This window comes from Phyllobates terribilis, unplaced genomic scaffold, assembly GCF_046119375.1.
Source record: "Phyllobates terribilis strain yellow unplaced genomic scaffold, ASM4611937v1 Scaffold_13__5_contigs__length_258822181, whole genome shotgun sequence".
Taxonomy (NCBI): domain Eukaryota; kingdom Metazoa; phylum Chordata; class Amphibia; order Anura; family Dendrobatidae; genus Phyllobates; species Phyllobates terribilis.
In genome coordinates, this window is record NW_027362773.1 from 155,091,043 (window position 1) to 155,113,741 (window position 22,699).

General features: G+C 49.1%; 1 protein-coding gene across 4 annotated transcripts in view; it reads left to right on the top strand.

Annotated features, from left to right (window-relative positions):
- The window catches only part of LOC141174121 (uncharacterized), a 113,108-nt gene that overhangs the window by 23,063 nt on the left and 67,346 nt on the right, over window positions 1–22,699 (top strand). For 2 of the 4 annotated variants that reach the window (XM_073658793.1, XM_073658790.1), the window contains exons 15-20: window positions 15,202–15,311; window positions 16,124–16,238; window positions 17,942–18,072; window positions 19,332–19,441; window positions 20,175–20,343; window positions 22,114–22,218. In XM_073658793.1, the coding sequence (XP_073514894.1) occupies window positions 15,202–15,311; window positions 16,124–16,238; window positions 17,942–18,072; window positions 19,332–19,441; window positions 20,175–20,343; window positions 22,114–22,218 (740 nt within the window). The remainder of the gene's footprint in view (window positions 1–15,201; window positions 15,312–16,123; window positions 16,239–17,941; window positions 18,073–19,331; window positions 19,442–20,174; window positions 20,344–22,113; window positions 22,219–22,699) is intronic. The other 2 variants (XM_073658794.1, XM_073658791.1) reach the window with 1 other exon arrangement.

Sequence of the window (22,699 nt, forward strand, 5' to 3'; positions counted from 1 at the left end):
CCTAGATACAACTTTCCGATATGGTGGGAAATTGATTATTGCAGAATTTTAGTCCCATTGTTTTTTTTTTCCAGATTTAAAGGGCAAGTCTTGTGTCAGACCCCCCTATAACACGCACCTTAGTGACATCATCGGTACCTACACAATAGTTTTCTGCAGGCAGGGGACACACACAATCCGTATTGCTGCAAACATTAAATTGATTTTCTAACTTAATAAAAAGTAATAGAAACTGTAAGCCACTAGTGGGCGCTGCACCTACCATGTAATTATCTGCAACGGCCTCCGGGGCTTTCTATAGAGATTGGGCTGCAGACTGATACTTTCTTTTTTTTAAGCAAAAGTGAAACTTCTGAGTTCAGATTTATGATACAAAGATCACAGTGCCTTCAATGACTGCACCAGCAGAATAGTGAGTGCAGCTCTGGAGTATAATACAGGATGTAACTCAGGATCAGTAATGTAATGTATGTACACAGTGACTGCACCAGCAGAATACTGAGTGCAGCTCTGGAGTATAATACAGGATGTAACTCAGGATCAGTAATGTAATGTATGTACACAGTGACTCCACCAGCAGAATAGTGAGTGCAGCTCTGGAGTATAATACAGGATGTAACTCAGGATCAGTACAGGATCAGTAATGTAATGTATGTACACAGTGACTGCACCAGTAGAATAGTGAGTGCAGCTCTGGGGTATAATACAGGGTGTAACTCAGGATCAGTAATGTAATGTATGTACACAGTGACTGCACCAGCAGAATAGTGAGTGCAGCTCTGGAGTATAATACAGGATGTAACTCAGGATCAGTAATGTAATGTATATACACAGTGACTCCACCAGCAGAATAGTGAGTGCAGCTCTGGAGTATAATACAGGATGTAACTCAGGATCAGTAATGTAATGTATGTACACAGTGACTCCACCAGCAGAATAGTGAGTGCAGCTCTGGAGTATAATACAGGATGTAACTCAGGATCAGTACAGGATCAGTAATGTAATGTATGTACACAGTGACTGCACCAGCAGAATAGTGAGTGCAGCTCTGGGATATAATACAGGATGTAACTCAGGATCAGTAATGTAATGTATGTACACAGTGACTGCACCAGCAGAATAGTGAGTGCAGCTCTGGGGTATAATACAGGATGTAACTCAGGATCAGTAATGTAATGTATGTACACAGTGACTGCACCAGCAGAATAGTGAGTGCAGCTCTGGAGTATAATACAGGATGTAACTGTAACGGGTCTGGGAGGCGGAACCTCTGAGCTACTATACAAAGGGGCGGTCCTTGTAAGGGAGCGGGTGGCGACCAGGGTAGACGGGCAGGCAGTCACAGCAGGTGACTGGGACAGTCTCTGAATGAACGGGCAGGAGGTCACGGCAAGTGACCGGGGCAGTCTCTGGATGAACGGGCAGGAGGTCACAGCAAGTGACCGGGGCAGTCTCTGGATGAACGGGCAGGAGGTCACGGCAAGTGACCGGGGCAGTCTCTGGGTAAAGGATTGGTACGATCTGTGGCGGCAGATGATAGACGTGAGCTCCCAGGTGAGCAGGCGAGAGTCTCTGGATAATCGGGTGGTCACAGCATGTGACGGCGGAGCCTCCAGGAAGACCAACAGACAGGTAGCAGATGAGCGCTCCCAGGTGAGCGGGCAAGAGTCTCTGGACAGGCGGGTGGTCACAGCACGTGACGGCAGAGCCTCCTGGTAGGCTGGCAGACAGGCAGCAGATGAGCGCTCCCAGGTGAGCGGGCAGGCTGGTCCTTAGACAGACTGACAGAAGTTGGAAGGCAGACCGTCGGACCTCAGGCTAGCAGGCAGGTAGCAGGATAACAGGCAGGAATTAGACAGCAGACTGGCAGGAATCTGGCAGGTATCTGGCAGGTAACTGGCAACGGGACCTGAGGGCTGAAGCAGAGTAGTGAACAGTGCTACAACATTGCTCGGGCACCTCTATTTTGGAGGAGGTGCCTTTTATATGGGAGGTCCTCCGGCAATTGGCCGGGGACTCCTTAGGACGGCGCGCGCGGTCCCTTTAAGAGAGGGGGAGCGCGCGCGCGTGCGCCCTAAGCACACTGCCGGGGAAGGAGCGCGTGCCGGAAGCAGCGGGGAGAGAAGCGCTGGAGGACGCCGCGCCAGGAGCGGGGAGGTGAGAGGGACGGCGTCTCTGCCTAGAACGGGGCAGAGACGCCGATGCTACAGTACCCCCCCCCCCTTTAGGCCCCCTCTTTTTTTGGTCAGAAAGAAATTTCTCAAGGAGAAGCGGGGCGTTGATGTTCTCCCTGGGTTCCCAAGTTCTCTCCTCAGGACCAAACCCCTTCCAATCTACCAGAAAAAAGGTTTTTCCTCTTACCCTCTTGGAGGCCAGAATACTCTCTACCTCAAAGATGTCATCAGCGGAAACCGGAGCAGGAGGGGCACCTGGATTTTTGGAAAAAAAGTTAAAGACAACGGGTTTGAGGAGAGATACGTGGAAGGAGTTGGGGATCCGTAGGGTGGCCGGGAGTTTTAATTTGTAGGCCACAGGGTTAATTTGCCTGAGGACTTCGAAGGGGCCGATGAATCGAGGACCCAACTTGTAGGAGGGTACTTTGAGCCGCACATGTTTGGATGAGAGCCAAACCTTGTCTCCCGGACGGAATTGGGGCGGATCCAGACGTCTCTTATCAGCATATCTCTTCATCCGCTCAGAGGAGAGAAGAAGAGCGGACCTGGTGCTCTCCCAAATAGTAGAAAATTCGCTGACAAGAGACTCCGCAGCAGGGTTGTCCACAGAAACGGAGACAGGAAGTGGAATCCGGGGATGTTGGCCACCGACTATAAAGAACGGGGATTTGGAAGAGGACTCGCTCTCATGGTTGTTATAAGAGAACTCGGCCCATGGTAAGAGATCCACCCAGTCCGAGTGGTGAGCATCAACGAAGTGCCGGAGGTAGCTGGACAAGATCTGATTGATCCGCTCCACTTGACCATTGGACTGAGGGTGGTAAGCGGAGGAGAAATCCAGGGTAATGTCCAGCAGCTTACATGTGGCTCTCCAGAAGCGAGAGGTGAACTGAACCCCACGATCCGACACGATGTGGAGGGGCAGACCATGGAGACGGAAGATGTGGCGGATAAAGTCTTTAGCCAGCTCGGGTGCAGACGGAAGACCAGGCAGGGGAATGAAGTGGGCCATCTTAGAAAAACGGTCAGCGACAACCCAAATGACAGTACAACCGGCAGAAACTGGAAGGTCGGTGATAAAGTCCATAGCGATGTGTTGCCAAGGAGCAGCAGGTACGGGAAGGGGCAGGAGATGGCCGGCAGGTAGATGTCGGGGAACTTTGTTACGGGCACAGGATGAACAGGCCGCGACGAAGTCTACCACGTCCTTACGCAGGGTAGGCCACCAGTAATGCCGGGTAATAAGTTGGAAGGTCTTCTTTTGGCCAGCATGGCCAGCTAGTTTAGAAGAATGTCCCCAGCGAAGAACCCTCTCCCGATCTGGCACAGCTACGAACGTCTTACCGGGTGGAAGACGAGTCAGATCCAAGGGGGCCACATTCATCACCTTGGAGGAGTCGATGATGTGCGTAGGTTCCTCCTCTTGATCGGAGGACAGGAAGGACCGGGACAAGGCATCAGCTTTGACGTTCTTGTCCGCCGGACGGAAATGAAGAATGAAGTCGAAGCGGGCAAAAAACAACGACCACCGGGCCTGGCGAGGATTGAGTCTCTGGGCATTTTGGAGATATGCCAGGTTTTTGTGATCCGTGTAGATAATTACCGGGTAGAGAGCCCCTTCAAGCAGATAGCGCCACTCTCCCAGTGCCAATTTGATGGCTAGCAATTTCCGGTCTCCAATGGAGTAGTTGCGCTCCGACGAGGAGAAGATTTTGGAGAAGAAGCCGCACGTTACCATTCTCCCGGTAGAAGACTTCTGGGTGAGCACCGCTCCGGCTCCGGAGGAGGAGGCATCAACCTCCAGGTAGAATTGTTTATTACAGTCCGGACGGTGCAGGACGGGAGCAGAGGCGAAGGCTTTCTTTAGGGAAAGGAAGGCCTCCTCGGCTTCAGGCGACCATGTCCTGGGGTTAGCCCCCTTACGGGTAAGTGCAGATATGGGAGCAGTCCGAGACGAGAAGTGTGGGATGAAAAGACGATAATAATTAGCGAAGCCCAGGAATCGCTGTATCGCCTTCAAACCTTCAGGACGAGGCCATTTTAGAACGGAAGAGAGCTTCTCGGGATCCATTTGCAGACCTGTTTGGGAGATGACATAGCCCAAGAACGGAAGGGAGGTCTGATCGAAGAGGCACTTCTCGTATTTGGCGTAAAGGTGGTTCTGCCGAAGCCTAAGCAGGACCTGACGAACATCCCTCCGGTGTGTGGGGAGATCCGGAGAGAAGACCAAGATATCGTCCAGGTATACCACTACGCAGGAGTACAGGAGGTCACGGAAGATGTCGTTGACTAGTTCCTGAAAGACCGCGGGAGCATTACAGAGACCGAAGGGCATCACAAGGTACTCGTAGTGACCGTCCCGGGTATTGAATGCCGTCTTCCACTCGTCTCCTTGACGGATACGGACCAGATTATACGCTCCTCGTAGATCCAGCTTGGAGAAGATCCTGGCGCCCTTGAGACGGTCAAACAATTCGGAGATGAGTGGCAGGGGATATTTGTTTTTTACCGTGATGAGATTGAGTCCTCTGTAGTCAATACAGGGACGTAGCGAGCCGTCTTTCTTTTTGACAAAGAAGAATCCGGCTCCAGCCGGGGAGGTAGATTTTCGGATAAATCCCCTAGCCAGATTCTCTTCAATGTACTCAGACATGGCTCGGGTCTCGGCTGCAGACAACGGGTAGATACGCCCACGGGGAGGAGTGGTGCCAGGTACCAGGTCGATCGGGCAATCGTATGGCCTATGGGGTGGCAACGTCTCAGCTTCCTTCTTACCGAAGACGTCCGCATAGGGCCAGTAGGGAGCCGGGAGACCAGGTAAGTTAGCTGGAGTAGGCTGAGGGCGAAGTGGACGGACCGGGACCAGGCAGGTCCTATGGCAGTCAGGACCCTATCGGAGTACTTCACCGGACCGCCAGTTCAATACGGGTTCATGTGTCTGGAGCCAAGGTAGACCTAGCAACAGGGAGTGAGAAAGTCCGGACAGCACATGGAATGAGATCTCCTCAGAGTGCAGCATTCCCACCTGCAGGGTTATGGGTTCGGTGACGAGCAGGGTGGTCTCCGAGAGAAGTCTTCCATCCACGGAGGCGACTGACAATGGTTCAGCCAGGGACTTGGTGGGAATATGGTATCGCTCTACCAGAGACTGGGAGATGAGGTTTCCAGCAGCTCCAGAATCCAGATGAGCGAGTTCAAAGAGACGGTTTTCTCCCCAAGCAATAGAGACCGGTAAGGTCAGAGACGGAGAGGGCTTACTTTTGTCTAGGACGACCTCTCCGAGTGGTCCTAGACACTGGCGTTTCCCGGCTTTTCCGGGCAGGAACGGATGAAGTGCTTCATACTGCCACAATAGAAACAGCTTCCCTCGGCTCGGCGAGATTCTTGGCGAGAACCGACCATCTTGGTCTGGTCGACCTGCATAGGCTCAAGAGAGTGTAGCTGAGGAGAGACGGAGGGAGTGACGGGTTTCTGAAAAGTAGGAGCTAGACGTGGAAACCTCCTCTCACGGGTGACCTCTTTGGCACGCTCCTGGAACCGCAGGTCAATCCGGGTGGCAAGAGTTATTAGGTCATCGAGAGTGGTAGGACTGTCCCGACCGGCAAGTTCATCTTTAATACGGCCGGACAGACCCTCCCAGAAGACGGAAACCAGAGCGTCATTATCCCAGGCCAGCTCCGAGGCAAGGGTACGGAACCGTATGGCATATTGGCCCACGGTGAGACTTCCCTGACGGAGGCGTAGCAGAGATGATGCGGATGAGGTCTTCCGTCCGGGTTCGTCGAAGACTTTCCGGAAAGCCGTGAGAAAGGCAGGCAAGTCGGACACCAGGGGGTCGCCTCTCTCCCATAGAGGATTTAGCCAGGCCAGGGCCTCTCCGGTGAGATGGGACATGATGAAGGCAATTTTGGCCCGGTCGGAGTTAAACTGGTGAGACAGGAGTTCAAAGTGCAGGGTGCACTGATTTATGAAGCCCCGAGCCTGGGCGGAGTCGCCTCCGAAACGAGGAGGTGCAGAAAGCCGGGGTCCGGGGTAGGATACCATGTTATTAGTGGGCAGTGGAGCTGCCGGATTGCGAGTCATGGCACTGGCGGTGGTTGCAGGCAGAGCAGTCAGAGTGTCCAGGCGAGAATTGACATTCCGCAGGTGACCCAGGATGGACTCCTGTTGGGACCTCTGACGGGACAGTTCATGACACAGGTCCGAGAGCGAGGGAGCTTGGGTGCCACCGGGTTCCATGGCCCGAGCAAACTGTAACGGGTCTGGGAGGCGGAACCTCTGAGCTACTATACAAGGGGGCGGTCCTTGTAAGGGAGCGGGTGGCGACCAGGGTAGACGGGCAGGCAGTCACAGCAGGTGACTGGGACAGTCTCTGAATGAACGGACAGGAGGTCACGGCAAGTGACCGGGGCAGTCTCTGGATGAACGGGCAGGAGGTCACGGCAAGTGACCGGGGCAGTCTCTGGATGAACGGGCAGGAGGTCACAGCAAGTGACCGGGGCAGTCTCTGGATGAACGGGCAGGAGGTCACGGCAAGTGACCGGGGCAGTCTCTGGGTAAAGGATTGGTACGACCTGTGGCGGCAGATGATAGACGTGAGCTCCCAGGTGAGCAGGCAAGAGTCTCTGGATAATCGGGTGGTCACAGCATGTGACGGCGGAGCCTCCAGGAAGACCAACAGACAGGTAGCAGATGAGCGCTCCCAGGTGAGCGGGCAAGCTGGTCCTTAGACAGACTGACAGGAGTTGGAAGGCAGACCGTCGGACCTCAGGCAAGCAGGCAGGTAGAAGATGTGCGCTCCCAGGTGAGCGGGCAGGCTGGTCCTTAGACAGACTGACAGAAGTTGGAAGGCAGACCGTCGGACCTCAGGCTAGCAGGCAGGTAGCAGGATAACAGGCAGGAATTAGACAGCAGACTGGCAGGAATCTGGCAGGTAACTGGCAACGGGACCTGAGGGCTGAAGCAGAGTAGTGAACAGTGCTACAACATTGCTCGGGCACCTCCATTTTGGAGGAGGTGCCTTTTATATGGGAGGTCCTCCGGCAATTGGCCGGGGACTCCTTAGGACGGCGCGCGCGGTCCCTTTAAGAGAGGGGGAGCGCGTGCGCGCGCGCCCTAAGCACACTGCCGGGGAAGGAGCGCGTGCCGGAAGCAGCGGGGAGAGAAGCGCTGGAGGACGCCGCGCCAGGAGCGGGGAGGTGAGAGGGACGGCGTCTCTGCCTAGAACGGGGCAGAGACGCCGATGCTACAGTAACTCAGGATCAGTAATGTAATGTAGGTACACAGTGACTGCACCAGCAGAATAGTGAGTGCAGCTCTGGAGTATAATACAGGATGTAACTCAGGATCAGTAATGTAATGTATGTCCACAGTGACTGCACCAGCAGAATAGTGAGTGCAGCTCTGGAGTATAATACAGGATGTAACTCAGGATCAGCACAGGATCAGTAATGTAACGTATGTACACAATGACTGCCCAAGCAGAATAATGAGTGCAGCTCTGGAGTATAATACAGGATGTAACTCAGGATCAGTACAGGATCATAAATGTAATGTATGTTGTAGCAGGACGACTCACTCGGCTGCAGTCGGAAGTAGACACAGGAACGGTTTCGTCTGCAGGTGTATTAAAATGGCATAAAGCACTGCAGACTTCAGCAAAAATAAACTCAGCCTTGCTGCCATAAAGGTAAAACAAAAGACAAATGGTAACACAGTCCATATGGGTGCGGGTTCGCCCTGCACCAGTTTGCAGCACCTTCAAAACCTCTCTGAGCTGAAGTTACACAGCCTGGAGACTTGTCTCTCCAGACTCACCAGCCACAGAAAAAAAAACCAGGACTGAGCATTTAAACCTTGCTCAGCCACACCCTGAGGGGAGGTAGGGGAATGGCCTCCCACCCTCTTTGCCATTCCCATAAAACCACACCCTTTAAGAGAGTTAACCCCCAGCATGTAACATGCTGGCAGAAATTCAGTAGATCTCAGTTCACACTGGAGAGCAACCGGAGTGACACATATCTCCCCTCATATATCACACCACTGACTCTGTCACATATTCCCACCCTCTGCCCAAAGCTGGGGGTTTGGGCATCTTCAGACACCAAGCACGGAATTCTGGAGAGGGCATCAGCATTAGCGTGAAACTTCCCGGGTCTATGCTCCACTTGAAAATTAAAGTCTTGGAGACCTAAGAACCACCTAGTTACTCGGGCATTCTTACCCTTCTTTTCCTTCAACCATCTCAAAGGGGCATAGTCTGACACCAATTTCAACTTTCGACCAAGTAGGTAATACCTTAGCGTGTCTATGGCCCATTTTATGGCTAAGCATTCGTTCTCCACAATGGCATAATTATTCTCGCAGGACGAGAGCTTCCGGTTCATATACAGGATGGGATGCTCTTCCCCATTTATCTCCTGCGACAGCACAACTCCTAGGCCAACTTCTGATGCATCTGTCTGGAGCACAAACTCTTTAGTAAAGTCTGGTGCGACCAGGACCGGCTGCTTACAGAGTGCCAGCTTCAGCTGTTGGAATGCCATCTCAGTTTCAACCGTCCATTTCGCCATCGTTGATTTTGTTCCTTTCAAAAGGTCCGTCAGTGGTGCTGCAGTCATGGCAAAATTTGGGGTAAACCGCCGGTGATATCCCACTATTCCAAGAAACGCTATCACCTGCTTCTTGGAGAGCGATTGCGGCCAGTCCTGAATTGCCTCGATCTTATTGACCTGTGGCCTAATTTCGCCTCTCCCGATGATGTAGCCTAAGTACTTGGCCTCCTTTCCAATGGCACATTTTCACTGATTTATCGTAAATCCTGCCTTCCTTAGAGCATCCAGAACCGCCTGTACCTTCGGCAGATGACTAGCCAAGTCTGGGCTAAAGACGACAATGTCATCAAGGTTGGCTGTGGCATACTTCTTATGTGGGCCGAGGATCCGATCCATGGCCCTCTGGAAGGTGGCTGGTGCTCCCTGCAGTCCGAAAGGCATTCGGGTGTACTGGAAGCACCCATCAGGTGTTGAGAAAGCCGTTTTCACCTTGGCCCTCTGGGACATGGGGATCTGCCAGTAGCCCTTTGTCAAGTCGAGGGTGGTAAAATACCTCGCAGGTCCAAGCCTCTCGATGAGTTCATCGACACGGGGCATCGGGTATGCGTTACACTTAGATACCTCATTCAGCCTGCGGTAGTCATTACAAAATCTCCGCTCCCCGTCGTGCTTCGGCACGAGAACGATGGGACTTGACCATCCGCTCTTTGATTCCTCTATCATGCCGAGGTCCAGCATCCTCTTCACCTCAGCAGAGATTACCTCACGGTGGGCTTCAGGAGTCCCATAGGGATTAAGGTTTACCCAAATATGCGCTTCCGTCAGCACGTCATGCTTGACCACCTGCGTATGCCCCAGCAACTCCGAGAACAGGTCACAGTTCCATTGCAGCAGCTCTCTACATTGTTGTTTCTGTGCCGGCGATAGAGTCTCTGCTATCTTGACGTCCTCAACTTTGGCTTTCGGACTAGCTCCCAAACAAGAAGCCCCCAGCGTTTTCCGATCTCGCCACGGCTTGAGCAAGTTCACTTCTTATACTTGGTGCGGCTTTCTTCGGCCAGGCTGGTGAAGTTTGTAGTTCACTTCGCTGAGTTTCTCCACCACCTCGTATGGACCCTGCCACTTGGCCAGGAACTTGCTCTCGACGGTGGGAATAAGCACCAGAACGCGATCTCCAGGCTGGAACTGTCTCAGCCTCGCTGACCGGTTATACGCCCTTGCCTGGGCCTCTTGTGCCTGGAGGAGATGCACCTTCACGATAGGCATCACTTTCACCATTCTCTCCTGCCTCTGGGCGACATGCTGTATGATGCTCCGGTGGGGCGTAACCTCGGCTTCCCAGGTTTCCTTGGCAATATCCAGGAGCCCATGCGGATGTCGTCCATACAATGGCTCAAACGGGGAGAAACCCGTAGAGGCTTGTGGGACCTCTCTTACCGAGAAGAGCAGGAATGGTAGCAGGTAGTCCCATTCACGACCATCCTTCTCTATGACCTTTTTGAGCATCGCTTTTAAGGTTTTATTAAAGCGCTCCACCAGGCCGTCTGTCTGTGGATGGTAGACGGAGGTTCGCAGCTGGGTAATCTGAAGGACTTTACACAGTGCCTTCATTACCTTGCTCATGAACGGGGTTCCTTGGTCCGTTAGTATCTCCTTCGGCAGTCCGGTCCTGGCAAATATATGGACAAGTTCCCAGGCTATGCTCCTACTCAACAAGTTCCCCAGTGGTACCTCTTCCGGGTACCTGGTCGCATAGTCCATGACCACCAGGATGTATTGGTGGCCCCGGGCCGATATTACTAATGGCCCCACTAGGTCCATGGCAATCCTCCCAAAGGGGATTTCTATCACAGATAGGGGTTTTAAAGGACTACGGAAGTGGGACGAGTGGGCGGTTATCTGGCAGGTAAGGCAGGACCTACAATAGTTCAGGATCTCCCTGTAACACCCTGGCCAATAAAACCTCCTCAATATCCTCTCCTGAGTCTTCTCGACCCCCAGGTGTCCCCCCAGAACATGCGAATGGGCCATATCTAATATCCTCTATCGGTATGGCCCTGGAACTAATAGCTGCTCCACTATCTCATCACCTCTTGGTTTGGTCACCCGATACAATAACTCACCCTGAACTGCGAAGTGTGGGTACCTGGTGTCTGCCCCCGGACTCCCTGAATCCAACAGTCCAAGCACCATCACCCCATTAACGGACACAGCAAACCCTGCGGCCCCTCACCAGGTTGACCCTCCACGCTACAGGCCGGATAGGCATAATAGGAACAATGCTGTCCCAGGCTGCAGTCCACTGGTTTAGGGGACATATGACAACGGGCAGCTATGTGTCCAGGATTATGACACCGCCAACATACCACATCCCTCACAGCAGTCCTTGCAGGGCCCTCAGTGGGTTTGGGACGACCCCCGTTTGTGACTCTAGACTCCTTACGTGGGGAACCCACCCCTCTTTGGGTACTCCAGTACGGGGAATTGACTATGTCCGTTTCCCAAGGGATTTTTTGACCACTTGGTACCTCTCTACCAGGCCCACGAGGTAGTCCACGTTCCGACGGTCGCCCTGGGCAGCCCAGGTCTGCACTGGCCTGGGTAGGGAATGGATGAACCCGTCCATCACTACTCGTTCAGCCATCTGGGCAGGAGAAGAAGACTCTGGCTGCAGCCATTTATGGACTAAATGTAGCAAGTCAAACATCTGCGAGCGAGGGGGTTTGTCGCCAGCATGCGCCCAGTGGTGGACCCTTTGTGCTCTGACAGACGTAGTCACTCCCGAGCGTGCCAGTATCTGTGTCTTTAACTTGGCATACTCCTGTGCATCCTGTAGGGCCAGGTCATAGTAGGTCTTTTGGCGTTCACCCGTTAAATAGGGGGCCAGCACCTCCACCCACTGATCCGGCGGCAGTTTTTCTCGCTCTGCTACCCTTTCGAACACAGTCAGAAATGCCTCAACATCATCCCCCGGGGTCATCTTTTGTAACGCATGCCTTACCGCCTTTCGGACGTATGACACATCACCTGGACTTGGGGGAGGGGCAGTTTCCCTGCTGCGGATCTCCCCTGCTAGGAGGTCCATCTGCCGTTGCTGCTGTTGGATCTGCTGCATGAGGAGTTTATTGGTCTCTTGCTGTGCTTGCTGGCTCTGCAACTGCTGCTCTCCTTGCTGGTGTAGAAGCTGCTGTTGTAGGCTCTTCTGGCTCTGCAAGTGCTGTAGATGTTGCTGTTGTTGGCTCTGAAACAAGTGCTTGAGGAGCTCCCCCATATTGCCAGACATCTCTGGCTGGCGGCCTTTACCCAGGACATCGACCCATCACTGTGGCAGGTACCACGTGTGCTTGGAATCTTGCTCGCACTCTCACACCAACTGTGGTAAGACGACTCACTCGGCTGCAGTCGGAAGTAGACGCAGGAACGGTTTCGTCTGCAGGTTTATTATAATGGCATAAAGCACTGCAGACTTCAACAAAAATAAACTCAGCCTTGCTGGCATATAGGAAAAACAAAAGACAAATGGTAACACAGTCCATATGGGTGCGGGTTCGCCCTGCACCAGTTTGCAGCACCTTCAAAACCTCTCTGAGCTGAAGTTACACAGCCTGGAGACTTGTCTCTCCAGACTCACCAGCCACAGAAAAAAAACAGGACTGAGCATTTAAACCTTGCTCAGCCACACCCTGAGGGGAGGTAGGGGAATGGCCTCCCACCCTCTTTGCCATTCTTATAAAACCATACCCTTTAAGAGAGTTAACCCCCAGCATACAACATGCTGGCAGAAATTTAGTAGGTTTCAGTTCACACAGGAGAACAACCTGAGTGAAACATACATCCCCTTGTATATTACACCAGTGACTCTGTCACATTGTACACAGTGACTGCACCTGCAGAATAGTGAGTGCAGCTCTGGAGTATAATACAGGAGGTAACTCAGGATCAGTAATGTAATATATGTACACAGTGACTGCACCAGCAGAATAGTGAGTGCAGCTCTGGAGTATAATACAGGATGTAACTCAGGATCAGTAATGTAATGTATGTACACAGTGACTGCACCAGCAGAATAGTGAGTGCAGCTCTGGAGTATAATACAGGATGTAACTCAGGATCAGTAATGTAATGTATGTACACAGTGACTGCACCAGCAGAATAGTGAGTGCAGCTCTGGAGTATAATACAGGATGTAACTCAGGATCAGTAATGTAATGTATGTACACAGTGACTGCACCAGCAGAATAGTGAGTGCAGCTCTGGAGTATAATACAGGATGTAACTCAGGATCAGTAATGTAATGTATGTACACAGTGACTGCACCAGCAGAATAGTGAGTGCAGCTCTGGAGTATAATACAGGTTGTAACTCAGGATCATACAGAATCAGTAATGTATGTGCACAGTGACTGCACCAGCAGAATAGTGAGTGCAGCTCTGGAGTATAATGCAGGAGGTAACTCAGGATCAGTACAAGATCAGTAATGTAATGTATGTGCACAGTGACTGCACCAGCAGAATAGGGTGTGCAGCTCTGGAGTATAATACAGGATGTAACTCAGGATCAGTAATGTTTGTGCACAGTGACTGCACCAGCAGAATAGTGAGTGCAGCTCTGGAGTATAATACAGGATGTAACTCAGGATCAGTAATGTTTGTGCACAGTGACTGCACCAGCAGAATAGTGAGTGCAGCTCTGGAGTATAATACAGGATGTAACTCAGGATCAGTAATGTTTGTGTACAGTGACTTCACCAGCAGAATAGTGAGTGTAGCTCTGGAGTATAATACAGTATGTAACTCAGGATCAGTAATGTAATGTATGTACACAGTGACTGCACCAGCAGAATAGTGAGTGCAGCTCTGGAGTATAATGCAGGAGGTAACTCAGGATCAGTACAAGATCAGTAATGTAATGTATGTGCACAGTGACTTTACCAGCGGAATAGTGAGTGCAGCTCTGGAGTATAATACAGGATGTAACTCAGGATCAGTAATGTTTGTGTACAGTGACTTCACCAGCAGAATAGTGAGTGCAGCTCTGGAGTATAATACAGGATGTAACTCAGGATCAGTAATGTAATGTATGTGCACAGTGACTGCACCAGCAGAATAGTGAGTGCAGCTCTGGAGTATAATACAGGATGTAACTCAGGATCAGTAATGTTTGTGTACAGTGACTTCACCAGCAGAATAGTGAGTGCAGCTCTGGAGTATAATACAGTATGTAACTCAGGATCAGTAATGTTTGTGTACAGTGACTTCACCAGCAGAATAGTGAGTGCAGCTCTGGAGTATAATACAGGTTGTAACTCAGGGTCAGTAATGTAATGTATGTACACAGTGACTGCACCAGCAGAATAGTGAGTGCAGCTCTGGAGTATAATACAGGAGGTAACTCAGGATCAGTACAGGATCAGTAATGTAATGTATGTACACAGTGACTGCACCAGCAGAATAGTGAGTGCAGCTCTGGAGTATAATACAGGATGTAACTCAGGATCAGTACAGGATCAGTAATGTAATGTATGTACACAGTGACTGCACCAGCAGAATAGTGAGTGCAGCTCTGGAGTATAATACAGGATGTAACTCAGGATCAGTAATGTAATGTATGTACACAGTGACTGCACAAGCAGAATAATGAGTGCAGCTCTGGAGTATAATACAGGATATAACTCAGGATCAGTAATGTAATGTATGTACACAGTGACTTCACCAGCAGAATAATGAGTGCAGCTCTGGAGTATAATACAGGATGTAACTCAGGATCAGTAATGTAATGTATGTACATAGTGACTGCACCAGCAGAATAGTGAGTGCAGCTCTGGAGTATAATACAGGATGTAACTCAGGATCAGTACAGGATAGTGAGTGAGCACCAGATATCTATAGCAGTCGCTTTATCTGAACTCTGTTGGTCACTTCTGCTTTATATATAATTTCTCTTTCCTCTTTGCATGATAACAATTTCTCACTGAATCACCTGAACATTGTGTCAGATGGCAAAACCGATGGGAATGTCCTGGTTACAAGTGCACAATTCTCGATCTCGTACCCGTCATGTCTGATGTTACGTGATCCAATTACATATCGGTCACAATAGAATCAGATTGTCATTAGTGATTCCCCAGTTTGACGCATCGTGTTTCTGTGACTTCTTTGTTTTCCGCACTAAACTCCGATGCTTTTATGTACATAATCATCTGCATTCATCTCTTCCCGTGTATGTCCCTCTAAATTGCCGGAGGCCTTTTTACTTGCACGTTGTAACACTTCATAACACAAACCCTTAAGTTTTCAGTTTTGGGAACTCTATGTCCACGTTAACTCTTTACGAGTTTTGTTTTTTTTCCAGTAGATATGGGTGGGATTTTGGGGGGCTTACAGGGTGAATGTGTAGCTTTTGTTGTAAACTGCTCTCCTGTGGCACAAAACTGATTGAGGATGACTGGTTCTTTCCTGGCTGCTCCGATCCAGCCATGGACTCAGGGCAGGTGGAACTGGAGGAAGAGCTGAGCGCAGCTCCGGGACTGGGGAAACTGAGGACGGCTCGGAGGAAAGGCAGCAGAGGATCCACCAAAATACAGGTGAGCGTCCACAACCCTGCAGGTCATTCAAGGAAGTGGGGGGGTACATATTTTATGGCTAATGGAGCATCATATTTCTCTACTGATTGCAAGATCTCACAATTGTGAATTATTACGCCATTTTTCCAGTTTGGAAATAGTCACCCGGCTGTATAACTTGGACGAGAATCGCAACACAATGCCTGGACTGGCCGTCGGCTCTACCCACCCAAGCGTGACAGCATTTATTTCTATGCAGCTGTCAGGCTCGGGTGAGGAGAGCCGCCAGCCAGTCCAAGCATTTCATTGCGATCCTCTTCCGAGTTATACGACCGGGTGACTCTTCCCTTTATCTCGGTTCCTTTAGTCACTGCCCTAATGGGGGGGATAGGGAATATGACGTTGGCGGTGCTGATACAGAGGACGCTGTGTGGTCTGAGTTGCAATTCAGCGTGCCCAATCCTTCTCTCCTCTGATCTCTTCTGTCGGGGAAATAGTCAGGATGCCCCCGTACACTTGGGTCGGCTTTCCTGTCCACTATGTGGTGGATTCAGATTATTTTAATATGAATGGAGACCTTAAGATATATGCTGCTAAAATAGCCAGATGGGAGGGGCATGACACAAAGGAGTCCAGCAGTGCCAAGGTCGGGCTCCCGTCATGCCCGATTTCGAAATGCAAAAGTAATGGGGGTGCTGAGACCTGCGTTGCGTAGGCAAAGTTCCATTTTTTTTTCTTTTACGCCAGCCCCTTTAAATTTGCGTCACCCTATAGTATGCCAAGCTAAGTCGTCCATGACAGTCGCCTGATCGAACGTTTTCTATTTCCTTCAGGATGAATTTAGCTTCAAGAACTTCGAAGAGCAAAACCTAGCGACGGAAAGCAGCGAAATAGTAGAGGGCGAGAACATGGGAGGTTGGTGGCCTGAATACGGTTCTTCAAACTCAGGTGTGACCCCACTAGACAGTTTATTGACCCCCTGTGTCTGAGCCGCCCGCCAGACAAGGGGTGGAGCATGCACTGCATCACCGTTTTATTTCCTTTTTTTTTTTATTGTGCCACCATTATTCGTTTTTTTTACTTTGAGCTCCGTGGTTGGTTCCTAACACGAGTTTTATGTCATTGTTTTAATCCCTTTTTTTTTTTTTTTCGAGGCATGTGCAAGCTGGATGAACTGCCTAGTTTGGCTCTTGGGTTCTGTGCATCGTTTTGGTATTATGTCTCTAGCTTTTATGTGTTATTTTCCTAAATTTTCTTTTAAAAGAGGTTTTTCCAGGATCCAGATATTGATGAACCATTGAGAGGATGGGTCATCAATGTCCGATCGGTGGGGATCCGTTTGAAGGGACGTCCGAGCGTCACGGCCTGTTAAATGGTTATTCCGGCACCGTGCGTCAGCAGGGGAGGGTGACACACCGTCTGCCGATATTTGCCAGTGTCCGATGCGGCAGATATTGTGCGTCTGTCCTATTGTAATGAATGCGATATGTGCACAATATTGGCCACTTGCACGTGCGATCCTGTGGGTATCAGCATACCTGCACCTCCCGATGCAGAAGTGAGCGGAGCTGGAAGACCCCTTTTTATTGTCTACCTGCCCGCCATGTAATCAGTAGTGTCAGTGCAACATGGACGTGAATAGTCTGATTCTGCAATATCTAGCACCACGGCATGAAGTGTGCCTGCAGAGGCTGCAGCACTTGCATTGCCCCTTTAGACAGCTGATTTGAAGAGGTGCTGAGAGTCAGACCCCCAGCCATGTAATATTGATGCCATAGACATCACTATTCTAAACCTGGAAAAACCCCTTTAAGGGCTTATGTCATCTATATGCACCATTAGGATATAAATGGACATCATGGAGCTAGTAGCCAAAGTAGCCCATTGTGGCGCTCCCAGCTGGTTCATATACCGATGGACATTCAGATGAATGGCCGTCACGTAATTCTCCCTGTATGACCGTCTGGGACTCTCTTTGCTCAGCACAAATATTGCATGATGGATTGCCCATGACTGCACTCGCTGACTCTTTACTTTCTTTTGCCATCGCGCCATTACACCGAGTATCATCAAACGGCAGAAGTCATCATCCACTTCTTATATTAGTCGCAATGCAGTCTGTCCTTTCGGGAGAAACTCGAGTGACAGCCTTTATTGCTTAGTCTTTCGGGACTTTGGAAAGTCCTTTTGAGCTATTAGGCGGCCAAAAATGGTTGTCTTTCAGGTGTCTCACCCCACCCACCCCCCCCCAAAAAAAGCAAAAATTGTGGACGTGAATGGGTCTCGTCAGCATTGTAGTCATTAAAAATAGCAAACTAATGCGTCGGAGGGCAACAGAAAGCAGCGCTGGAGCTCGGCCCCATTCAAGTACCTAAATAGTCCTTATTGCTATTCCATTTATAAGAAAATCATCTGCCATCCAACGTCTAATCCATCACCTGCAAGGTGCATACTAGCATCTTATTTAGGATTTTCTTGCAGGAAGTTCTCTGCACTTTTCTGCAAGTTCTAAAACTTTGTCAACTTTCTTGACCCCCTTCATTGCCTGATTGCTCTTTGCTGTAAAGTTTAAGATATTAATTGTAATGAGGTATGGTTGATATACACGTCCATAGCCGGCCCGTCTGATATGCTGTGTATTCTACACTTAGGATTACGAGCCGTCGTGGAAGAGCTGGAGATGGAAAGGAATCAGCTGCAGGAGCAGATTATGACCCTAGAAGAGCGGTGTCAGGAGCTGGAGGACCGCTTACAGCTCCAGCTCCGCATTGAATCCTTGCAGGTTAGTCTCGGCCACCGGTGCAGGACACAAGGGGCGTGCGGCATATTAACGATGAATGGGTCTGCTCCAGATCTAAATCACAATTTAATGAGCATTTGTAGAGGGAAATAAAAAAAAAAAAAAAAAAAAAAAAGATTAAATATGATGATCTATCTGTAGCTGAAGATGTTGCATCTGCTTCCTTGTCGGGTCTTGTAACTTGTAGCCTTTTAACACAGGTAACTTTTGATGTAGATGAAGAGACTCCGTCCTTTCCCCAGGTGTGTGGGGCTGGGTACGGTCACTTACGTGTGAGGTGTGTGAACTGGGGGTCTTAACACTGCTTTTGTGTGGCTGTTCCCTTACCGTTGTGTTTGAGGTGCTTCTAACATATATAATACAGTAAAACGGAGCTTGGTTGTCAGCAGATCTGTTTTTACCGTGGTTGATGAGGGCTACGCTATTGATGGCTAATCAGTATCAGATCAGAAGGGACCCTGCACCCCCCCATTAATCTGCTGGAGCCATTCGAAGTACACAGCATGCAGAGGCGAATACTGTGCAGTGTCCGTTCTCAGATACTGCAACTCGTCTCCTATTGAAGTGAATGTGACCTGAGCTGCAGTACCAATAACTGCCACTACATGGTGTATGGAGCCGTGCTATCCTGGTTCTATACACAGTGTACATTCGGCCGCTGTAGGACCTATTAATGGGTGGAGGTGCCGGGTGTCTCATGGATATATGCAACCTACTTATTAAAGGGTTTAGCCATCTCCTGAAGCAATGTCCTACCACTACGATATGATCTTGAGAGTGAAGAGGCCGTTGTCTTGCAATCCTCTCCAATGTTTCCCGTTCACAGCAGCGACCGCCGGTTGTGCTGGAAAACCTATTCAATCATATGGATTGGCGCTCCGTTTCCTCCCTCTGCGGCACTAGATCTATGGCTCGTGTATTCTGCCGGACCACCACCGATCAGAAAGATACTTCGTTCAAGCCCCAACGCACATTTTGCCCGCAGCTTCTTACAAGGAGGATACCGATCTTGCATTAGTTTTAATAGACCATAATAAGGCATATAGTTGGCGGCTGCAGATAGCCACAACTTCGCAATTCTTCTTCTCAATTTCACAGTCGCAATTTGGTTTTGGTTTCACGGAGGTGACAGATTTGATGGGACGCCATTTTATCACGGACTCTCGCAATTTTCTACGGTGCACAAGTCGGTGATGTGTTGATTTCTAAACTGTCTCTTTCCTACGAATCCTTTGTTGCAGAGCGAAAACGAGCGCTTCCAGACCCAGTTGGCCCAGATTCGTCAGCAGCAGAGCCAAGAGACTGAGAAACACCATGACCTCATTTCTACCTTGAATGATCAACTAAAAGGGTATTGTCTCCCGAGTTTTAAAAGGCAGTCGTAGATTGTTGTAAGGTAGACGTTGATATAGAAAATCTGTATTTTTTGGTCGTGTCATTGGGGGGGGGGGGGGACACAGCACCATGGTTTCTGTGTCCCCTAATGAAGACTAACGAGACTCGGGTTTTATGGTGAGTACCAAAAATCTACATTTCTCAGTCACTTCATTGGGGGACACAGAAGCAATGGTGCAGTGTCCTCCAATGAAGAATAACGAGAAACAGATTTTACGGTGAGTACCCAAAAATCTATATTTTCTAGCAAAGATCCGGTCTTCGGAGGTGATTAGAATAAAAGGAAAAATGTATTTAGAATAAAAGGTACAATTAAAAAGGGATAGATAAAAATAAGAGATTAAAAGAAATACGAATATGGGGGATCCCTATGAATTTGAGAGAGGGATCTGACTTGCCACTTAAAGGATAGCCATTGATTTTCTACACAGAACCAAACAAAAAAAAAAATAAATAACGCTCATCCATAATAGTTAAAGTAGAATATAAGCAATGATCAGTTTTCCAGGATCGCGGTGTCTCAGAAAGACTTGGAGGCATCTGGTTTCTGTGCGTATGGCTCATCCATAGAATATTCTAAGGATATATTATAATAGTTGCATTGATTTATTTTTTTTATACTAATTAATTGTGGCACATTCTTTTCTTTCTATATCGCGCACTGACTCTTCCTATTAATGTTTTTGCAGCTTGACGAACAGGAATGCATTTCTAGAAAATGCGATTGTTGAAAAGGAGCAAACTATCCTGGAGGTAACCGAGAAGCTGAATACGCTGAGCAGGATCTCCAGAACGCTGCAGGAGAAGGAGGCCGTGAACAAAGAGCTGCTGGAAAGGCTGGATCAGTATGAACATCAGGTCAGTCAATCGTCCAGCTCGGCACAGAATAGGCCCGACGTACGTTACTCACCAAAAATCGGCATTTTCAGTCAATTTAGATACTCACTACCACTGATTAGTTCAGGCATTCCGCCATTGTATGGATGAATCAGAAGAGGGAAATAAAACTCCGACATTTATTGATTCCACTTTGCACCTAGTTTTTTGTTTATTGTTCATTTGCTTACTAAATGCAGAATCAAGCAACTTTCCAAATAGTTGACATTAAAAGTTTTGTACTGTTTTGCTGCTGACTGTCCTTTGGAAAACTGATACAAATCCATCATAGTTCCTGAACCTAGTTCTGACTGTTCTTTGCCTCCCCACCAACTCCTCTCCCAGTGTTCGAAATAACAGCAAGGAGGCGATTGTAAATAGATTGTTCACAGAGTGGACAGGGAAGGAAGCATCTAGAGTCTCAGGCAGGGCAAAGAAAATAGGCTGTGAGTATGGAGAGAAGCACATGAAGAGGAAATAAGGGCAGGATAAAAGCTGTCCTGATACATGAGCTAGTGAAGGCAAGAGTACTTTGAATACACACAGATGTCACATCCAGCCTGTATTACTGGGAGCGAAAGACAGACTGCACATCCAGCCTGTATTACTCAGGGAGACAAACCTCACCTTGAGCCTGTATTACTGGGAGGGAAACACAGAACTCACATTCCGCCTGTACTACTGGGAGGGAGACACAGAACTCACATCCAGCCTGTATTACTGGGAGGGAGACACAGAACTCACATCCAGCCTGTATGACTGGGAGAGACACACAGATCTCACATCCAGCCTGTATTACAGGGGAGGGGCACACAGACTTAACATTCAACCTGTATTACTAGGAAGTGGCACTCAGACCTCACATCCAGTCTGTATTATGGTAATAGACATACAGTGCTCACATTCAGCCTACATTACTGGGAAGGACGCACGGACCACACACCCAGCCTGTATTACTGAGACAGGCACACTGACCTTACATCCAGCCTACATTACTGTGAAGACAGACACACAGACATCACATCCAGCCTATATTTCTGGGAGAGACTTACAGACCTCATATCCAGCCTATATTACTGGGAGAGATACACAGAGCTCACATCCAGCCCAAATTACTGGGAGAGACACACAGACCTCACATCCAGCCTGTATTACTGGGAGGATATACAGAACTCACATCCTGCCTATATTACTGAGACAGGCACACGGACCTTACATCCAGCCTACATTACTGTGGAGACAGACACACAGACCTCACATCCAGCCTATATTTCTGGGAGAGACTCACAGACCTTACATCCAGCCTATTTTACTGAGAGAGACGCGCAGACCTCACATCCCGCCTATATTACTGGGAGAGACACACAGACCTCACATCCAGCCTGTATTACTGGGAGAAACACTCCCACAAGAAAAAAATCTAAAACTTGGATCAGTCTGCAAACTGCATAACAGAAGGTCTGAAACCACTAACATACTGAATATATATATATATATAAATCTTTACATGTCAATGGGCTACACACAAACCCAAAGCTGACTCAATAGAAAAGTAGAACTTGTCCATTTTTTTCATTGATGAAACACAGCCTAAAGCTAGGGCTACACGGCGGCATGTGTCTCCTAAAGCTGGAATCGTAGCGACGGCACTGCGACATCGCTTGTAATTATTTCCTATGGCGAAGTTTTATAGCTTCATAAACTGATTTTAATGTTTTTTTTCCTTTTTTATTTTTTTTTTTTTATCCGTAGCTTAACGAAGTCACAAGGAGGCAGCAGGCATCTGAATTGGAGAACTCTGCATTAAAAATGACCAATGCGGAGCTCACGGAGAAGGTGTCTGCATTTAAAGACAGGGTAAGTAAACGTTCGGGTAAAGAAACCGCTGATTATGGTTCGATGAGTGAAGACGTTATAAGCATGATATGGGTGATCATTGGAAAAAAATTGTGTTGGACCCAGTCCTTTCCATTGCTCATACATACGATACATACTAGTTCGGGCTGCATATATCATGGACCTATGGAAGTCTCGATGGCAGAAGCATTATTTCGCGGGCTTTGAGGCTTTTGAATGGTTGGAAATATTCAGTTTCCTATGACGTTTTTGGCATCAGCTCTGTCTTTTTCTAGAATATTTTGTGTACGTCGTGACCTCTGAGGACGAGCTACCGGTACGTGCGTCATTCATCCAGGAGGATATTTTATTATTTAGCAGCGATGACAGCCCATAATACAATTATATCTGAAGATGCTAAACCATTACAAGGTTACCTGGACGTATCTAAGCCTGAAATATTGGAATTAGGCCTCCGAGGGGACCTAAAATATCTGGAGCA